This window comes from Xyrauchen texanus, chromosome 15 (genome assembly GCF_025860055.1).
Source record: "Xyrauchen texanus isolate HMW12.3.18 chromosome 15, RBS_HiC_50CHRs, whole genome shotgun sequence".
Taxonomy (NCBI): Eukaryota; Metazoa; Chordata; class Actinopteri; order Cypriniformes; family Catostomidae; genus Xyrauchen; species Xyrauchen texanus.
This window is the reverse complement of record NC_068290.1, coordinates 16,211,508-16,231,231: the sequence shown is the minus strand read 5'-3', so window position 1 is coordinate 16,231,231 and position 19,724 is coordinate 16,211,508. Positions and strand designations below refer to the sequence as shown.

Sequence of the window (19,724 nt, the reverse complement as noted above, 5' to 3'; positions counted from 1 at the left end):
GTTCACCCCAAAATGGGCAAATAGTAGTTTTCACTTAACTTCTGTTGCTTGACTTCATGGAGTAAGGATCATTATGAAATTAATATTAGCCACATAAGAGGTGAAGATTTTGCAATCAATATTGGCCCAAAGACTAGGAAGAGACAACTACATAATTATTAATTTTGCTTGACCTATTCCTTATTCCTTAGTCATCCACAAATGAAAATTGTCCAACTATTCTCTAACCTTGCAGGTAGTCTACGGCAGTCTTTACTGGATGTTTTTAGGGTATATATGTATTTATTCACATACGATTGCAGTGTTTCCCATGGGATTTTGTGAGACTATGGGGGGTGGACCTCTGACCCTCTAGGGGGTTCGGGGGCGTGCTCCCCCATAAGAATTCTTTTTGCATTTTAAAGTTAAATACTTCCATCTGGTGCACATTGTGAGCAATATAAAGTGGCTAGTGTTGTGCTCTTGTAAACAGTTTTGTGCTCTTAAAGCTGCAGTATGCAACTTTGAAATTAATTGAATTGAGAAACAGCTCCCCCATTTTTCCCCATATACATGATGCTCTTCACCACCAGCCAGGGTTTGTGGTGCTAACTAATGTCTCACAGGGCCTCATTTAACAAGACTCCATGTTTATATAGAATTTTTTTTTTCAATTAATAAATACGACCTACTGTAGCTTTAACAATTTCATGCTCTAACCATTCTGAAAAGCAGGGGACAAACTAGGGATGTCAGTTTCAGCTTTTTATCTTTTAACGTTACCTCAGAGGGGATTTAGAAGTGGGTATACGCAATGCAGACTTATAAAGAAGTGGTATATGGTGTATAACTGCGTGTACCCTGCACTACATCCGTGGGCATACATCTTTATTCGTTTAGTAGCTTGGCACAGCGATGGTTGTGGATTTTGAGTAAACAATCATGTTGGTTTGGTAGGAAACAAAACAAGTTCTTCAAATTCATGGACATGCTAAATTTGATCATCGAAAAAAATTAAAATCTTTCCTTTACCATAACATCCTGTATCGCTAGATAATTGAGGTTTATTTTACACTAAGCAGCTCTCTAATAAATGTAATAACTGTCTTTAGAAATAATGTGAAACATAGACAGACTCCAAAGATTATTGTTATGTGGGACAATAATAATCTGTACTTTACTGTAGAAGTCTGTTCACTTGAATTCTGGTGTTTGTTTTTAGGCAAAGCAATTATATTATAGTAATAATAAATATCTTTACAAATTACCTCAAATTCAGACATTTTCCAGATGCAAATGATATTCCAAAGCTGCCGGGGTTAGCAGAGACGTTCATGCTTATCCACATCAATAAATGGCAGTACAGTGTCTAACACAACTGTCGTATTGGTATTTAAAGTACACGAAGAAGAGCAATGCTAATGTTAGCTAGAGAACTACCGAATGCCCCTTTAAAAAATGGCATACCGGATGAAACTAGAGACTCTAATCTTTTGACTCAAACAGGTTTCAATGTAAAAGCTTAATTGTGTTTCTTAGCAGATGTAGTTTTGTTGGCTTTTTTTTTTTTTTTTAAGAATTTCCGCTGTGATCAGCACTATGTTGTTTTGTCATGTCACATGGCTGTGTGTCAACAAGTTAATCCTTTACTGTCAGCCCAGAGTCTTCTGAACTGAGATCAGTCGGTTTAAATTATGCATTGCATACAGCTTAGCCAAAATACAATGCACTAGGTTAAAGATTTTTTTCTTTAACAGCTATTTACCGTCAACTACAGTAATCTAGTTCTTTCGTGCATTCTGCTGAATATATGTTTATGTATCTTTAGGCCATGTTCAGCCTTTGCATGGTGGAGAGTGAGGCAGATGAGGTAAATCTCCAGGGTGTGACTAGTGTGGGACTGAAGCACGTACTGGACTTCGCCTACACAGGCCAGGTAAATTCAACAAAGCCCACACAGCTTTGATAAACCCATGACAAACAAAAAACAAGCAAAATCAGCTCTGCCTCAAGCAAGGAGAGGTCTCAAAGTTCTGGAAGGAAACCACCATGAATCCACACTAAACAAGAGCAGACAAGTGAAATGCTTATGAATAATCATATTTTACCTTGGAGATTCACAAAGAAAGATTTATCTAGGCCAGCACTGATCTGCCCACAGTTAGCTATTAGCATAATTCATGCCAACCCATCTTCATATAAGGGCTTTCTTTCCATTCACTTTAATCTATTTCTTGTATATACTGTAATTATAATCTATATATATGGTGTGTATATATATATATATATATATATAAACCAATCAGTTGTGACCAAAGCAAGGTTTTACTTTGTCAGTATAGTCTTACTCATGCACTCTGCCTTTAGATCCTGCTGGAGCCAGGAATAATTCAAGACGTCCTGTCTGCTGGAAGCCACCTTCAGCTGCTGGACCTGCTCAGCCTCTGTTCCCACTATCTCATTCAAGTATGTCTTTCCAGATACTTCTACCATGACAACATAAATGGTTCATTAATGTTTTCAGCAAGTAAAATATACTAAATGGCCAAAAGTATGTAGACACCTGAACACCACACCCATTTGTACTTGTTTGATATTTCATTTCAATGTTGTACCTCACTTTGCTGATATAACAGCTAGATATTCCTCTAAATGTTGGAACATGGTAGTAGGGATTTGCTACAATTCAGACACGAGAATCATTGAGGTCTATCATTGATGTTGGGCAAAGTAATCCTTTCAGGTTTTCAGTGGGATTCAGGTCTGGGCTTTGTGCAGGTCAGTCAAGACACCAGACTTAGTAAACTATTTTATTGGTGGCAACTTCTGACCACTTTGAAAAGCACTTACCTCTTTTGGTATACATCTTTCTATCAAAAATATTTGTCTATGGAGATTGCTTGGCTGCATGCTTGATTTTATGCACCTGTTAGTAATGGGTGTAGCTGAAATAGCCAAACCTGTTAATTAGTAGGGATGTCTAGATACCTTTGGCCATGTAGTGAAAAACATTTTGCTGTTGTAGTTTTGCAGTGTTTTTCTCATATCTAATCACTGCGTATCTTACCAGTAGATGGCAGTCTATCTCTGTGTGAAGCCGTCTTTCTTCATCTGGAACATCCTGTCTGAATCGACCCCCCATTATTTCACTCTCTTCTGGTTTTTCCTGACTTTAATTGTACATTTTTGAATATTGTGTATTTTGAAGGTATGCAGCTCTGTAGAGTTGTGGCCCCAATGATCGTTTGAAACACACATTTGTGTGTTTGAAAGGATGTAAGGATATTACTGACGCCCCATTTACACCTGGCATTAAAGGGATAGTTCATAGTAGACAAAAATGTAATTCAAAAATACAATACAAAAATTCTCTCATCATTTACTCACCCTCATACCATCCCAAATGTGTATGACATTCTTTCATCTGCTGAACACAAACAAAGCTCTGTTGGTCTTCACAATGCAAGTGAATGGTGACCAGAAGTCAGAAGGTCCAAAAAGGACATAAAGGCAGCATAAAAGTAATCCATATGACTCCAGAAGTTAAATCCATATCTTCACAAGTGATATGATAGGTGTGGGTAAGAAACAGATAAATATTTATGACTTTCTTCTGTAGAACACTAAAGGAAATGTTAGGCAGAATCACTTTTCACTGCCATTGTATGTCAAATAAAAATAAAAATTAACACCTTTTTGTTCCAAAGAAGAAAGTCAAAGGGGCTTCGAACAACATAAGGATGATTAAATGATGACAGACATTTCATTTGGGTAAACTAACTATTTAATGCCAGGTGTAAAATTGTATGCTGAACAAGTTTGTTTTTATATGCTTAAGTATGAATAAAACATAATTTCTGACTTTAAATCTGTTTTATTTAAATTGTGCCTGTAGGAGCTGAACAGCTTGAACTACTTGGACCTCTACAGACTGGCAGACCTTTTCCATTTGCCGGCCCTGGAGGAGGCAGTGGTGGGCTTTCTAGTGGACAACCTCTCTGAGCTGCAGCAGAGCAGACAAGAGGAAGTGCTGCTTCTACCTTATCGCCTCCTCAGGGAAGTGCTAAAAAGCGACCGCCTCACCTCCCTCAGTGAGGAGAAGATATGGCAGGTGTGTGGACCGCTAATTCACAGACTTTCACTATTCAGAACATCTCTGAACAGCATAGGTAACTGTAATGCATAAATATTAGCATTTACTGTGGTGTCTAAAAGTCTGAGACCACATTGAAAATATTTTTTTTTTTTCAGATTTTGAAATGTTTAAAACGAAGTTGTTATGTAAAATGAAGAAGAAATATTTAGGATTGCGCTATTTCATGAAGACATTAATCAAATGCCAGCAAATTTGTGACATTAACAATGTTAACTCCTTTGTATAAAAAGGTCAGATTTCCTTTCTTCCATTGAAGCACACAAGATGCTCTTTAGAACATTCTCAAATCATGCTGCCATAACATATATCATCAGGTTTTGCATAAACTTGTAAAGCTCATGCCAGCTTGGATGCATGCTGTCATTTAAGGAATATTATGGGTTTAATACAAGTTATGCTCAATCAACAGCATTTGTGGCATAATGCTAATGACCACAAAAATGAATTTAGCCCCTCCTTTATATCTCCTTATATAAAATAAATAAATCAATGTTACAGTGAGGCACTTACGATGGAAATTAATGGGGCAAATGTTTGGAGGGTTTAAAGGCAGAAGGTTTAAAAGTGAAGCTTATAATTTTATAAAGCACTTGCATTAATTCTTCAGTTAAAACTCTTTTATTTGACCAGCAATGTTGTTTAAATTGTCAATGTTACAGTCATTTTAGGGTTTGTTGACATTTCATTGTCAGATTTAAAAAAATTTTTTAAAGGGGCAAGTCAAAATAATTTTTTGTGGTATTCAACATTATGCCACAAATGCAGTTGATTGAGCTTAACTTGTATTGAACCTGGAATATTTCTTTAAAGCAAAAGGAGGACATTCCAAACACTACAAAATTCATGTAAATATTTTAATTAAACTTTCCACTCAAAATGTTATGAAGACAATATATTAAGAAAATATGAAGAAAAAATGTAGCACTTCAGAAAGGAATGTAAAATAGAAGCATTTTTACTAGTAGTTGGTGTGACTATTCATTTGCACCAATCAAGCACCCCCCAACACCCCTCCCCCACCAAGCCTTTCTGATTAGGCCCACTGCGGCTCCATCAGAGCCTCAATCCCCCAGCTGTCACTCCGGCCGCCCTGCTGATTGAAAACAATCAGGCCTCTGATGGCACAATTACCCTGACCCTTTAACCAGTCGCTGCTGCCATAATCAGGCCCTGATTAGGCTGCTTTGGGCCTCCTTCACTTTGCAGAGAAGGTTAATTTGGGCATCAGACGCAAGCGTGATGGGCACAGGGGCTGGTACTGCCGTCCGCCAGTTCGAACGTGCGCCCCCCAATACTACCCTCGATATAGTTTGCCTGTCAATCATCGTCATGCAGAGTTCTCAGTCTCACACTCTGGAAATCACATTTTCCTTGTTCTTTTTTCTCCTCTCGTGCTCACTCTGTCTGTCTTTCTCCATGCGGGTATGGGTGGGGGAGTTCATTTATTGTCTGCCCTGAGGAAGTTCTCTGATCCAGTGTGACCTTCACAGTCAACAGACGCTGCCTCGCTCACACCTCACTCTCTCTCCCTCTTTCTCTTCCTTGTTCTTTCCTTTACCACTTTCACTCATTCACTTTCTTCCTCTCTTCTCTTGAAAAGGAGGAGGAGGGTTGAAAAAAAACTAAAGAAATTTATAGAACAGAATAAAGCGAGGCAGAACCTCAATAGAGCTTTATACAAGTGTTCATGGCAAACAGGAATGGAATAGAGGGTTTTACTGAAATCTTCTGTGTGCACTTAAAGAAATAGTTCACCCCAAAAGGAAAATTCTGTAATCATTTACTCACCCTCATGCTGTTCCAAACCCATATACAGTAACTCTTTCTTTTGTGGAACACCATTAGTCAGAATGTTAGTCTCAGTCAACATTCACTTTCATTGCATCTTTTTTCCATACAAATATAGTGAATGGTGGCTGAGGATGTTAGTCCCTAACATTCTGCCTAACTTCTCCTTATGTGTTCCACAGAAGAAAGTCATGGGTTTGAAACAACATGAGGATGAGTAAATGATGATATAATTTACAATGTGGATGAACTATCCCTTTGAAGCTTCTGTGTAATTTTTATAGTGTTAATCTATTTTGTTGAAAATGTAGGGATGGGACTGCATGACAGACAGAGGGTACTTTGGGGAAACCTGTTTTGAAACAATCGTTAGTTTTGCAATTCCGTTGTGCTGCTAATGGTGTAGAAATGACACACTGCACCTTTAACTCTGCATCGCTCCTAGGGGTCCGTTCCCTGCAGTTAGTATACTGTAAATGGTTTTGTAACTGTACTTGGAGTGCATATAATTAAATCAAACCATTTACATCTTGGCATGAAAACCATCAAATGAGGAAATACTCCAATGAAAATGTTTTACCAGCATTTATATTTGCCATTTCTGTGTAGGAGACAGCTGTGTAACATCTAGAGGTTGTGGCCCATGATCTCAGCATGCTGTAATAAGTTCTCTGTCTCAGGGCTGATTGTGTTAAAAGCCACTTTGTTTCCACGAGAGTGGCATCGCTTATCTCCAACCATCTCCACCATATTTGAATGCCGCTGCAGCTAAACAGTCTAGATTGCTCTCAAGTCCAATTAACTCCCCTTTGTCTAACTCCCCTGGCTGTGCTGGCAGAGAGGGTGTGTATGTGTGTGTGCTTCAAAAGTGCACCTCACAACTACATGTGTGTATGCTCACAGATACCCCCCCTCATTTGCAGCTGTCTTCTTGTCACTATATAGAGACACAATATCTTAAGCATTAGCATGTAATGATACAAAGTGTTGCTCCTGCATAGACAGACAGTAGTTTGTGGATAGTGTGAGCCGCAGCCTGTGATATGAGCAGTGTGATCTTCTGATCCTGAATCGGTGCTGAATACTGATGAGCCACTTTGCCCCGCTGTAGTTGCTGGTGCGTTGGCTGGAGCATGACTGCAGATACCAGTACATGGAGGAACTGCTGCAACACGTGCGCTACGGCCTTATGGAGGTATCCGCCCTGCACTGTGTGGCCAATAGTCACACCTTCCTCAACTCCAGCACCACTGTTGCCGCCCTGGTGGAGGAAGCATTGGATTACCACCGGTCCTTATTTGCGCAGCCTTTACGACAAACAGCCCGCACTACACCCCGTTTTCAATCGCTAACGCTGTATATCGTTGGTGGGCGTAAACGGGAAGTCAGCCGTGTACGAGAGCTGCGTTTCTTCAACCCTGCTGCACAGGAGCACATGCGTGTGGCCGGAGGTTCAAACTGGAGTGAGCTGGCGCCGATGCCTGCTGGGCGAAGTCACCACTGTGTGGCCGTCATGGGGAACTTTATGTTTGTGGCTGGTGGAGAGGTGGAACACGCCACTGGAAGGATGTGTGCAGTGAGGACGGCGTGTCGGTACGATCCGAGGGTAAACCGCTGGACTGATATTGCACCAATGAAGGCGTGCAGGGAACACTTCGTGCTGGGAGCTTTGGGACAGTATCTCTATGCCGTTGGGGGAAGGAATGAACTGAGGCAAGTTCTGCCCAGTGTTGAGCGATATTGCCCCAAGAAGAACAAATGGACCTATGTACAATCATTTGACCGCTCGCTATCCTGCCATGCAGGTTGTGTGGCAGATGGGCTGCTCTGGGTTTCAGGTACTAATACATTCCTACCATTTTACCACAATATTATGCATATGACTTGACACTCAACACGTTAAGGCACTTCCCAATGCATTCACACACATGCATTCTCACACAGACTCAAAGCCATTACTGGTGTCCAGTTTAAAATATATGATGATGGCTCCTCCTTCTACAGGTGGCGTCACTAACACAGCTCAGTACCAGAATCGACTGATGGTATATGACCCAGGACAGGTAACTACCAATATTTATTATCTGTTATAGGGTCAGAAATTAATGGGGACACTTACAAAAAATCTAGAGTTCTGACAAACTTTCAACTTATTATTTTCACATGCTAATGAGCTTGTGATTCACCACAAATGTTTGTCAGAAGTTTGCAGCTCTTCACCGGTAGTGGTGAACCTGAAGCAAATCTTTGGTGACAATGAAGAGTGTGCCTCAAAACTCATTTGCATGTGTAAATAATAAGCGGCAAATTTGCGGCAAGTTTGCCGGAACTCTAGATTTTTGTAAGGGTACTATTTTCACCGACAAGAGGGCATACACTGCAGTGCCCCTTAATGGAAAAGTCAATTTCCAACACTGATCTGTTGCATAACATATTTATGTTTTTGTGCGAGTCTAATGTAATAGTGTTGCATTTAATAAGACACAAGAATTGAAGTATTTCAGAACTCCTGTAGTCAGTACAGACAACTGTGCATTTCAAAGAGAGAGATATAAAGAAAGAAAATGGGAGAGACTGAAGGTAGGAAAGAGCAGGAGGCAGAGACTCATTGGTATTCAAAGTGGCTTTGCATTCACCTGCCAGGAACAACAACCCCCCACCCACAGTACCCTCAACAGATGGTTGCCAAACACACACAAGTGTATATTCACACTCTCGCTCACTCTATTTGTGCAATCTCTTCACAAACCTTTCACAAATAAATGCACACACAGATGCACTGTAATATTCAATAGATACAAATATTAAACAGTTGCTTTTGAAAATACACAAGCAGAATACTACTATAGGTGTGCCATTTATCATTTTATTTCTGGTATAATTTATGAATTAAAAATCTCTCTCAAAGAATCAGTGGTTGGCACACAGTCCCATGTTGCAGAGGAGGGTCTACCATGTGATGGCGGCAGTAAAAAGGCAGCTGTATGTGCTGGGGGGTAATGATCTGGACTACAACAATGACCGTATCCTGGTTAGACACATCGACTCATATGACATAGACATGGACCAGTGGACACGCTGCACCTTCAGTCTCCTTACAGGTCACTACACACACAAAATCTAGCCATGTGATGAGAGGAGACATGAACATGTGCTTATAAAGACACCCATTCTTGCAGAATACCTATATGTCAAGTTTTTCCATATACTGTATTTTTTTCTTAAGGCATCTTGTTTACAAGATAATCATCATATTGTAATTCTTCTATCATTACAAAGTAGTACTGTGGCAGTGTTGGAATCAGATAGTAATACCATGGTACTGAATAATTACCATATTCAAATCCATATTCATATACAATACTCCCAAGTTACTATAAATAATACCATAGTTTTATACCTTGGTGCATGTCCATAAACATGGTTTTACCATGGTACTTGCTAAGACATACATCACTATTACTATTGCTTATACTTATGATTAGGGTTTTGTGAAAACTTTCCAAATTGGACCAGTCAGCAACACCCTGGCATTGTGTCGAGTTTTGCATGGCAAGGAAATCTAGTTTTTAAGTTTAATTTTCTTTACTCTCGATTTTCCTTGTAGGCCAAAATGAGGCAGGAGTATCTGTGCATGATGACAGAATCTATGTGGTTGGTGGATATTCTATCTGGACAAATGAACCTCTTGCCTGCATTCAGGTGAGTTGACTTGAAAGGTACACATATGGGGGGAATTACATATTTTGTAATTAATCCTGCATGTGTTGAGATTATATAATTTGTCTGTTTGGCAGGTGCTAGACGTGAGCACCAAAGGGAAAGAGGAGGTTTTTTATGGACCAACGCTCCCGTTCGCATCGAATGGAGTAGCAACATGTTTCTTACCGGCCCCATACTTCACCTGCCCCAACCTGCAAACCCTACAAATGCCACATCACCGGATAGGAGCGCTCTAACCTGCACCATCCATCCATAAAGTAACTCAACCTGGACATTCATATTGGGACAAACACACTATGAACAAATGGCATCATGTGAAAGCCTATTCTACCCCCCATAAACTTAGAAGCTCTATGAATTGTGACTGGTGAATGAAGTCCAACATTGTTCTTGTATAGCCAGTATGAAGTGTTCTTATGGATGTAGAGTTCTTTGTGGAAACATTTTCAATGAAGGTAAAGAATGGAGAACAATTTATTGCCAGGCTTGTTTTCCTAATGCATTTCTGAACTGGATGTGCAATGGTGCTAAACCATGGGCCCAATTTAAGAATCTTTTTTCAGGATGATTGAGAGCCACTCTAAGGCCAAGCCCCAAATGGTACACTTGATGTCGACATGTGGTCTTGTGGCCTTCGCTTGTGCTTTTATGTCAAGTGCACAAGACTGTAGGGTGTCCCATTTGTCATTTTATAGTTCAAAGGGGTGCTCACAAGCTTACCTGCGATACACATTTCTGACTACTACCCAACAATCCATCCAGAATTACATCACCAATGGAGCACCACAAGAACTAAGGGCAAAATATGGACCAAAGTGGATATTGTGGGCTTTTGGGTAGATTTGACCATTTTCACATATTCTTATGGTCCACTTGCTGAACGTTCAGTATTTACATTAAGGTGCAATACTTATACATACTTATTTGGACTCTCTGGACTCTCCATTCCAACCATTATGTTCAGCGACTTGGTCAAATGGTGCATTGGACCCTGCTAAATGTTGATTCCTTTCCATTTCATTTAATTTCCTAGTCAGTGATGCAGTGAAAAACTGTACTTTCAATGGAAATTCATAAAGACTACAATTGTTTACTGAATGTGTATGACCTCAGCTTATGACAAAAATGCATAAATACATAGCATCTTCACAATCTCAGCCTGCATCAAAACCAGCACCTTGACTGTTCACCATCGAATACTGCCCATACCATAACAAAAAAAAGGGCACACTTTTTTTTTTTCAACATAATGTCTCAATAAACACAACCTTTATGTATTGTAATGCAATAGATTGACACAATGAGTCCTTGAATCATTGATACTGTATATTGGATAAAAGCAATTATCACAACAGACATACAGTAGCTTTGCACCAATCTTATTGAGCTGCCTACTTAGACAGCATCTAAAGAGGCTTCTTAGCTTGTTAGTTGGGTGTTCCATCAGTGGTGATTTACTGTAGTTTTATTTATTATTTTCTCCCCAAAATGGGAATTACCCATTTCTCAATGAGCTCTATGTCCTCGTGGTGGCGTAGTGACTCACCTCAATCCGGGTGGCAGGGGACGAATCTCAGTTGCCTCCATGTCTGAGACCGTCAGTTCACGCATATTGTAATGTGGATTGTTGAGCACATTACCACGGAGACATAGTGCATGTGGAGGCTTCACACTATTTTCTGCGGCATCCACGCAAAACTCACCATGCGCCCCACCGAGAGCCAGAACCGAGGAGTTTTACCCCATGTGACTCTACCCTCCCTAGCAACCGGGCCAATTTGGTTGCTTAGGAGACCTGGCTGGAGTCACTCCACACGCCCTGGATTCAAACTTGTGACTCCAGGGGTGGTAGTCAGTGTCTTTACTCGCTGATTTACCCAGGCCCCCATTGATTTACTGTCTTAAAACTCTGAGCGGGTCATTTACATCAAGGCCATTACATGATTGGTTTAGAAGACTCAAAAGTCCTTGTTGACTGTTACGTTTTCATCTGCAGAGGTTATCTTATTATTTATAAGAGAATCTCTGGTTTTATGAACTGAATTGGGTGTCAAATAAGGGAGATTTCCAAAATGTGGAGTGTTGAATAACTCCAGAACCATGTTTGGGAAATACTGTCAAGAATATGCAGTAAATTTTTTGGCCAAAATAAGGCAGAATCGCATGCATTTCTCGCAGAGAAGGCAATATCAGAATCAATTGCAACAAGCTTGGTGGAAGAAAAAAAAAGCATGCAAGATGTATCGACAAAGGTGCTGCATTGTTAGGCTGTAGATAGCAAGGCAGCTCGGTAGGTTTTGGAACAGTGCTAATATGTATCCCCTGCTATAACAATTGGTCTTTTTGAATGCAAAGCATCTTAAGGGCTGGCAACGCACATCATAGCTGCATTACCGTATGAAAAAGTTACTCTAAAATGGTTTGCTGATTATCTCGGAGAATGAAAATGTGACGAGACAGAGATATGTGGCAGCTGAGGTTAAAAAGACAGTGTGGCTCATTCGATGGCTCTGCTCTAATGAAGTGTGATGCCTGCACCACACTGCGGGGCGAGGTGCAAGCTTGCTGCCTACAAGAGTAAACTGGGAGCTGAAGAAATTGGGATTTGGGGGGTAGGAGGTAGAGTGTGATGAGAGGCTTTAGGCAATTTGTGCCAAGAATTGCATGGAGATTGTGAACAGTATGAATACCGTAGTTAAAGGAAAGTTTGGGTGGTGGGTGTGATTGAGGGAGTCATTGGTGTCATATTTGTGGTTTCATGACTGAGTTTGATTACTAGTCTGTTGAGGTTGTCTCAAAAGTGCAGGCCAAGAACTGATGATTAATAAGGGACCATAGGAAACAAGCATGGAAACAGCAGACCATGTGACAGCTCATTTTAGCCTCTGGCTAGATGTGACTGCTAGAGGTTAATCACTGACCAGCACCTTAAAATTATGTTACTGTGCAAATAGAACAGCGGTTCTCAACTGGTGGGTCACAACCCAAAAAGTGAGTAACAGGTCTCTTCTAAAGGATTGTAGACTGCTGGGGATAACAATGCTAAATACAAATAATAAAATGTAGCAATATAACATGCACAGTTAGGACAGCAGAATAAACAGGCTTATCAAATTTTAAAATGGAGAAAATGCTTCCCATATCTTTTGTTGTTGATATCAAAGACCATGTCAAACTCTACAGTGTTTTGCCACAATTTTGGATTATATATGGTAGATGCTAGTCAAATTAGGCAGATGTAAACAAAGAGAGGTTGTTTGACATGCCCTAATCCTAAAAAACCATGAACAAAACTACACAAAGAAAAAAATAAAAAATGTTGTACTGTGAAGCAATGAAGCAAAACTAGTTTTGAACCACTAACCCACTAGCACATCTTCAGAAATATAGCTCACAGAACAGATGGGTCATCAAACAAAAACAAGTTTATTTCACAAAATCCAGACACGGATACACCATCAAGTCTACACATTATATACATAGTGTACATTAGAGGTTTGCGATTTGATGCAGGCTGAGTCAGTCTTCTTCTAAAGTAATAATCTCAGCCTGGCCACTGTCTCCAAGCAGGGCCAATAGCCTCCTGTAGCCATTCCTGAAACAGAAAGATTTTAAGAGTAAAAAATAAAATGCATGTGAAAAAGTGAATCAATAAAAACACACACACAAAAAAAAAAACATAAATTCAAGGTTAGGAACTTGAGATAAAAATTCATGTTTTGAGACATTACAGACATTATATCAGAAATTAGCATAATTCATTCTGATTCAAAGCAATGGCCAGCATCATCCAACCATGTTAAAATACAATTATACATTATAAATTCTGAACTTATGTACTGATTAGCATTGTCCCATGTCTGCCAAACATGTTGAGTAGTCCAAACACTATCTGCAGCCTGAAACTGAACTTTTATTTGGATTTTAGGAGTGAATGCACTTAGTTGCATAGAGAGCTATAGGATGCTCCCTATTTAGTGAATGTCTCAACCTCCAGTGTTCTGTCTGTCTGGACTGGTCTCGGAACAGTTTAAATTGCGCCTTTATTTTCATCCTTCATTCAAACCATTGATTCTCAATGTGATAATGCACAGCAAATATAGAAATTCTAAGTAAAAAATGCCCTGAAGTGCACATTAGTGTACATTGTTTTTAGCATCGTGGCGTTTCATGATAAATTGCTCAAATTGAAAAAATGGCATATCGGATGGTTAAAACGTTTTGTAAGCGGATCACAATAACACAGTAGTCAAAAGCTCATGTGGCCACATAGCATTTAAGGTTTAACCTCTTATCCATCCTGAATGTGTCCCGGACAGCAACAAAAGCACTAACTCTCACCTATCAATCAAACGCTGCACAACAAAAACGTTTTAAACTTGCCGGTTACAAGCTGCTTATAAAGGAAAAAAACATCTGATTGGAAAATTTGAAAAAGCAGATACATACACACATCTTTTTCAATGTGTCTGATATCAACATGGAGTAGAACAGATGAAAAGCACACACAGCTAACTCGGCTAACACAGGTACTTCACCTAAACAATGGAAATTTTTGCACTAAATGTTGTGTTTGTGACTGCCTCCACACCTGTTTTGTTTGCACTTTCTTTGTCATTTATGACTTTACGCAGTTTATTATCATACTGTAACAAATGACATAGTGATTGATTTATGTCCTCATGAAATCAGAGACCCTTCGCTCAAAATTCAAACACAAGTGGTCACAGGAGACGCATTTAAGTGACCAGATGTAAACAGCAATGTGTCTCGCCTGACCACATGTGATCAGATCACCGAGAGGCATCTTAATTCCAGGTGTAAATGGGGTCTATGTAGTAACATAGTTGTAAAAAAAATGCTGGCATTGCGTTTTAGCATCAAGTTTCTTTTCAGTTCAAAGCAGACATGTAGGCAACAGCTGCTGTACCTGAGTGAAGAGTTCTTTCCCAGACCTCTCTTGCTCTCTGTATTTCTAAGACTCAGTGACATAAAGGGAATAAGAGCAGTCACTGTGGAGGGGTGAATGACGGCTACAACCTCTAGAAGATTATACACCTGCTGGTCGTATACACCTTCATTCTCTTCCACAAAGGCCCTGGGGAAAAGACAAAAACCACACACTAACAATTAGTAGGTAGCTCTGAGTGAGAGAGCATGGTTTCGGAGCAGTTTGAAGGTCATGTACCGTAGAATTGTTGTGGTGTGTTCACATGGCTGCTCTCTTACAGCGGTGGTGCATTTCTCCACAATAAGCTGTGTAACCTCTGTGCTTAGTTTCTTTACTGAGAGAAACACCACAGGGATTTGGTTAAAACAATTAAATATCCTCCATTTTAAATCTGAGCAGCAGAATGGAGGTCTTTATCAAAGATGATTTTTGCAAATGATAGGTAACAGTGTGTTAATACTTTGGTAAAATGAGGCACAGGCCTTTTAGAAAAGCCAGTTAATATACAGTGGAGCCCAAAATTTGAGAACACTTTGACATGAACCATGTTAAATATTTTGTAAAAACAAAAAAAATGGTCTGACTTGCTTTCATTGAATCACACAAGATGCTCTTTGGAACATTCTCAAATTATGGTGGGATAACATGCATCGTCTGGTATTCCAGAAACCTCAGTTGTTTTGTTGTTGTTGTTGTTGATAAAATCAAAGTGGGTTACATGGCATGTCCCTGCCTACCCTGTGGTTCGTTGACCAGCATCAGACAGTGCAACACCAAAGGGAGGGGTATCCCAAGAAGGGTTGGGTCTCTGTCATTGTTCCTTTTTAGGAGCTCCAACAGGAAAGATAGAACTGAAGCCAGTCGTGGGGGAGGTGCATGGCCTTTAAACTGAAGAAAGTTATCTCTGCTGAGATGGAACCAAACAACACAATTGTGATGCCATTGCTATTTTCAAAAGGAACTCTGTTGCACATTTCTTTCTGCAGTCAATAATCAGTAAAATTATGTAAACAAAGGAGAGACTAATACCTCAACACTTGCAGAATGCTTCTTCTAAGTCTTTCACCCTGAAGGGTGTGTGTTGGTTCACAGGCTGACAGCATGACAGGATGATTGACCACTGCTCCAGTAGAGGGGGTGGCTTGAAGGAAGCTATTTAGAGATGACACTGTGCAGTTGCTGCTTCAGGTACACACCCTGAGAGTGGAACACACCCACCGCAACTGACAAACCCTAAAGATCCAAGGTAATCTTGGTTAAGATGATGCACTGCCTGATCAAAAAAAAAACCTAATATTTAGTTGGTCCGGCTTTAGCTTTGATTACGGTGACTATTCGCCGTGGCATTGTTTTGACAACCTTATGTAACATCACAACATTTATTTCTGTCCAGAGTTGCATACATTTTTGGCAGAGATCTTGTATTGATGATGGGAGAGTCGAACCATTCCATAATGTCCTCTCCAGCACATCCCAAAGACTTTCAATGAGGTTAAGGTCAGGACTCTGTGGTGGCCAATTCATGTGTGAAAATTATTCCTCAAGATCCCTGAACCACTCTTTCACACTTTGAATTCAATGAATCTTGGCATTGTCATCCTAGAATATGCCCGTGCCGTCAGGGAAGAAAAAAATAAATTTATGGGATAACCTGTTCATTTAGTCAATTCAGGTAATCAGTTGACTTCATTGTATTGCCGCATAATGTTGCGGCGCCTAGACCTGACCAATTGAAGCAACCCCAGTTCATAAACAATGCCAGAGGCTTGTACAGTGGGCACTATGCATAACAGGTTCATCATTTAATGCGCTTCCCTTCTTCCCTGACATGCCCATCGCTTTGGAATAGGGTAAATCTGGAATTATCAGACGACATGACCTTTTTCCATTGTTCCACAGTCCAATCTTTTTGCTCCCTGGCAAATTGAAGTAGTTTTTCCAATTAGCCTCACTAACAATTGGCTTTCTTGTGGCCACACAGCTGTTTAGACCCAATCCTGCATTGTGTGTGGAAATGCTCTTACTTTCACTATTAAACGTAGCCATGAGTTCTACTGTCGATTTTTTTACGATATGACTTCAAGTGTTTTAGTGATTTCCGATCACAAGCATTCAAGATTTTCTTCCGGCCACATTTCTTCAATGAAGCTGAAGGTTTACCACTATCCTTCCAGGTTTTAATAATGCATTGGACGGTTCTTAACCCAATTCCAGTGGTTTCAGCATTCTCCTTAGTTGTTTTCTTTGCTTGATGCAGGCCAATAATTTTCCCCTTCTGAAACACAATAACATCTTTTCCATGACCACAGGATACGTCTTCTGACATGGTTGATTAAGAAATTAGAAGCTACACACTGCATCAGTTAGGGTTAAAATAATTGTTGCCAGCTGAAACATATTAATCACTGCAATAATGATCCAATCATAGTCTCTGCTTATTTAAATCCAAACAGGCAGTGTACAAGTCTCACACAGAACATAGAAAAAATAACATATACTGTATCCCCTTTTTTCTACAAGCTCAGGATATACATATTAGGGCTGGGTAAAAATACAGATTTTCTGATTAAATAGTGAACTACATTTGAAAGATCCTGATTATTAAAATCCCAAGATAATTTTTTACTTTAAAGTTTACATCAGTTGGTTGTGTTGATTATTATATCTGTTAAATAAATAACATTTGAACTGCATAGTTTGGGCCCTGTTGTTAATTTTAGTTTTTTTTCTTCGTAATGTACCATTTTAGATGGTTCCCTGTATAATTACTAGCATTAGCTTTCATATGTAAGCAATAAAACCCCAAATAAATCAGAATTTAATTAAACTGTCTTCAAATCGGAATTTAATAAAATCAGTGAATCTGTATCGATACACAGTCCAAGGATATATTGTAGGGAAAGAGAGAGAGAGTATTAAAAACATTTTGGTGGGACATAATTTTATCAATCAAGAATAAATTGGATTGTGAAAAGTGAATTTCTTCAGTTGAAAGGGAAAGTTTTTTAGAGGCGGCACAGGCTATAATATTATTGTCACAATCCCCTGTTGTCTGCCCCGTGTTTCACTTGTCATAAACTACACTTCCCATAATTCCCTGCCCTCATCACTGCCTATGCACTTCATTGTTCTCAACTGTGGTTAATTTGATCATCATTATCCCTCTGTATTTAAACCCTGGTTGTTTGGTCAGTCTTCGTCGTTCGTTGTATGTTCAAATGTGAATGTTATCCTTGCTCTCCGTAGATGTTAATCCTGCCTGTGTACTCCTTGGATGTCTTTTGTGTTTTTGTTTTGTTTTGTTTTCCCCCATCGTGGATGTTTTATTTGCTCCAGTCTTGTTTGTCTTATTATTTTCAATAAAACCGCATTTAGATCCTCTGTCTTTGTATGCTGATAAATTTTTTTGAGTGCCGATTTTCCTACGATTTCAGGCTTTTTTTGGCGATCTCCACAAAACTGTCGGAGAGCGAAAAACAGGCTTAAAATCGTGTAGTGTAAACTCGGCATTAGATGCATTCTGATGCCTACAGTCAGAGTATACATTATCAAGAGTACACTAACCTATGGTCCAATATGACCCTCCCAGTTCTTGTTCAGCAGGTAGGGCTTTATATATTTGAGGATGTCCCCTACATTCTCCAGGGTCCGAGACACCATTGAAGAGCGCTCAGAAATGAGCTGGATTTCAGAGTATGAACGACCCACAGCCTAGTAAACCATGCATATACACAGTATTAGAAATTCAGTCTAGCTTATATATTCGAGCTTCTAGAATAATAATGCATTTCAATGTGTGTACCTTGATGAATATTGCCATTGCAGGTTTGGGTTCTTTGACAGCAGCTGTATTTACCCCTGCTCTCTGTAGTATGGACTCCACTTCTGGAAGCCGGAGGACCTGTTTGGTTAACTCAGCCAGCTGTTCATCCAGATTTCTGCCTGTACACATGCATTTCACAGATGTTCAATCTGATCTACCCAAATATTAAGAACACTAATTCTGTATCAGTTGTGAACTAACTGGGGTTAATGAAATACTTCACTCATTCGTGAAAATCCAGTTATTTTCTCTCCAGTAATTTTACTCAATGAAATTTATTTTCTGTGATACAAAAAGAGATTTTCAGAATCTTCTGATTGCTCTTTTCCATACAATGAAAGCATACAGTGATACAGGGCCATGTAGTCTATACTTTTGTAGAGCTGTTTTGTTTTATATTTACAAAATTATAGTTAAAGCATTGTATGAGGTACAGTACTCTCCTTTGCACATGCAAATATTCACACCTAGTGCATGAGGATGCGTTGCACCTGGTTTGACGTCAATGATGCCAAGCAACATTGGTTCTTGCATATTTCATGACCCAGATGTGCCACATTTGAATGTGTGGAAGTGAGAATGAGATTTGAGAGCTACAGTGGAGAAGATTTTCAGTGTATAACAACTTTCAGTAAACAACAACAGTCACTAAATTCTTATGTTGTGTGAAGAGCAGTGTGAAAATTCTTGAAAAGTTTCCATTTGTGGTTTACCACAGGGTTTGAAAAGGCATGACAGTGAGTAAATGACAGAATTTTCATACTTGGGTAAGTGATCTCTATAACCGTCTTGCTCGAGGACACAATGGTGGTGGTTTATGGCTCACACATTGCAGGGACAGAACCAGCAAACTTCCAGTTACTGACCCTGAACTTTAATCACTTTGCCACATCATGCCCATAAGGACTTTTTTTTACCTGCTTTTGTATCTGGGGTATCTTGGCTTTTATGCAGATATTGTTGTAGAACACAGCGGATCCAGGTACGCACACACAAAGCCTGGGCTGAACCTGATCCTGGTCCACAGCTGACCCAACTAACCAGCTCTCTGTGGGGAAACAGAAGAATGAAACTCACACAAGTCCAAAAAAAAGCTACACATGGAAAGAAAGAGAACATGGGGAAGAAATACTTACCCAGTTTGCAGCAGGTGATTTAGATAGTGGGTTACTAGCAGGGGGTGAAGCATCTCGTCCCAGACAAAGAGTTGCATTATGGACTGGATGGGGTGGGGCTGTAGGTATTGAGGGGCAGAGCCAGGCATGTCTAATACCAACAGTGTGAAGCCTAATAACATAAAATAC

General features: G+C 39.7%; 1 protein-coding gene and 1 pseudogene across 4 annotated transcripts in view; one reads left to right on the top strand and one right to left on the bottom strand.

Annotated features, from left to right (window-relative positions):
• klhl32 (kelch-like family member 32) overlaps positions 1 to 10,903 on the top strand; it is a 28,123-nt gene extending 17,220 nt beyond the window's left edge. For 2 of the 4 annotated variants that reach the window (XM_052144109.1, XM_052144108.1), the window contains 8 exons: positions 1,808 to 1,915; positions 2,347 to 2,445; positions 3,875 to 4,090; positions 7,035 to 7,761; positions 7,928 to 7,986; positions 8,832 to 9,024; positions 9,531 to 9,625; positions 9,721 to 10,903. In XM_052144109.1, the coding sequence (XP_052000069.1) occupies positions 1,808 to 1,915; positions 2,347 to 2,445; positions 3,875 to 4,090; positions 7,035 to 7,761; positions 7,928 to 7,986; positions 8,832 to 9,024; positions 9,531 to 9,625; positions 9,721 to 9,882 (1,659 nt within the window). In that variant the 3' untranslated portion in view covers positions 9,883 to 10,903. Of the gene's footprint in view, positions 1 to 1,807; positions 1,916 to 2,346; positions 2,446 to 3,874; positions 4,091 to 7,034; positions 7,762 to 7,927; positions 7,987 to 8,831; positions 9,025 to 9,530; positions 9,626 to 9,720 lie in introns of those variants that run through there. The other 2 variants (XM_052144110.1, XM_052144112.1) reach the window with 2 other exon arrangements.
• A 2,262-nt stretch (positions 10,904 to 13,165) lies between these two features.
• Positions 13,166 to 19,724, bottom strand: part of LOC127656169 (protein MMS22-like) — a 38,890-nt pseudogene continuing 32,331 nt past the window's right edge.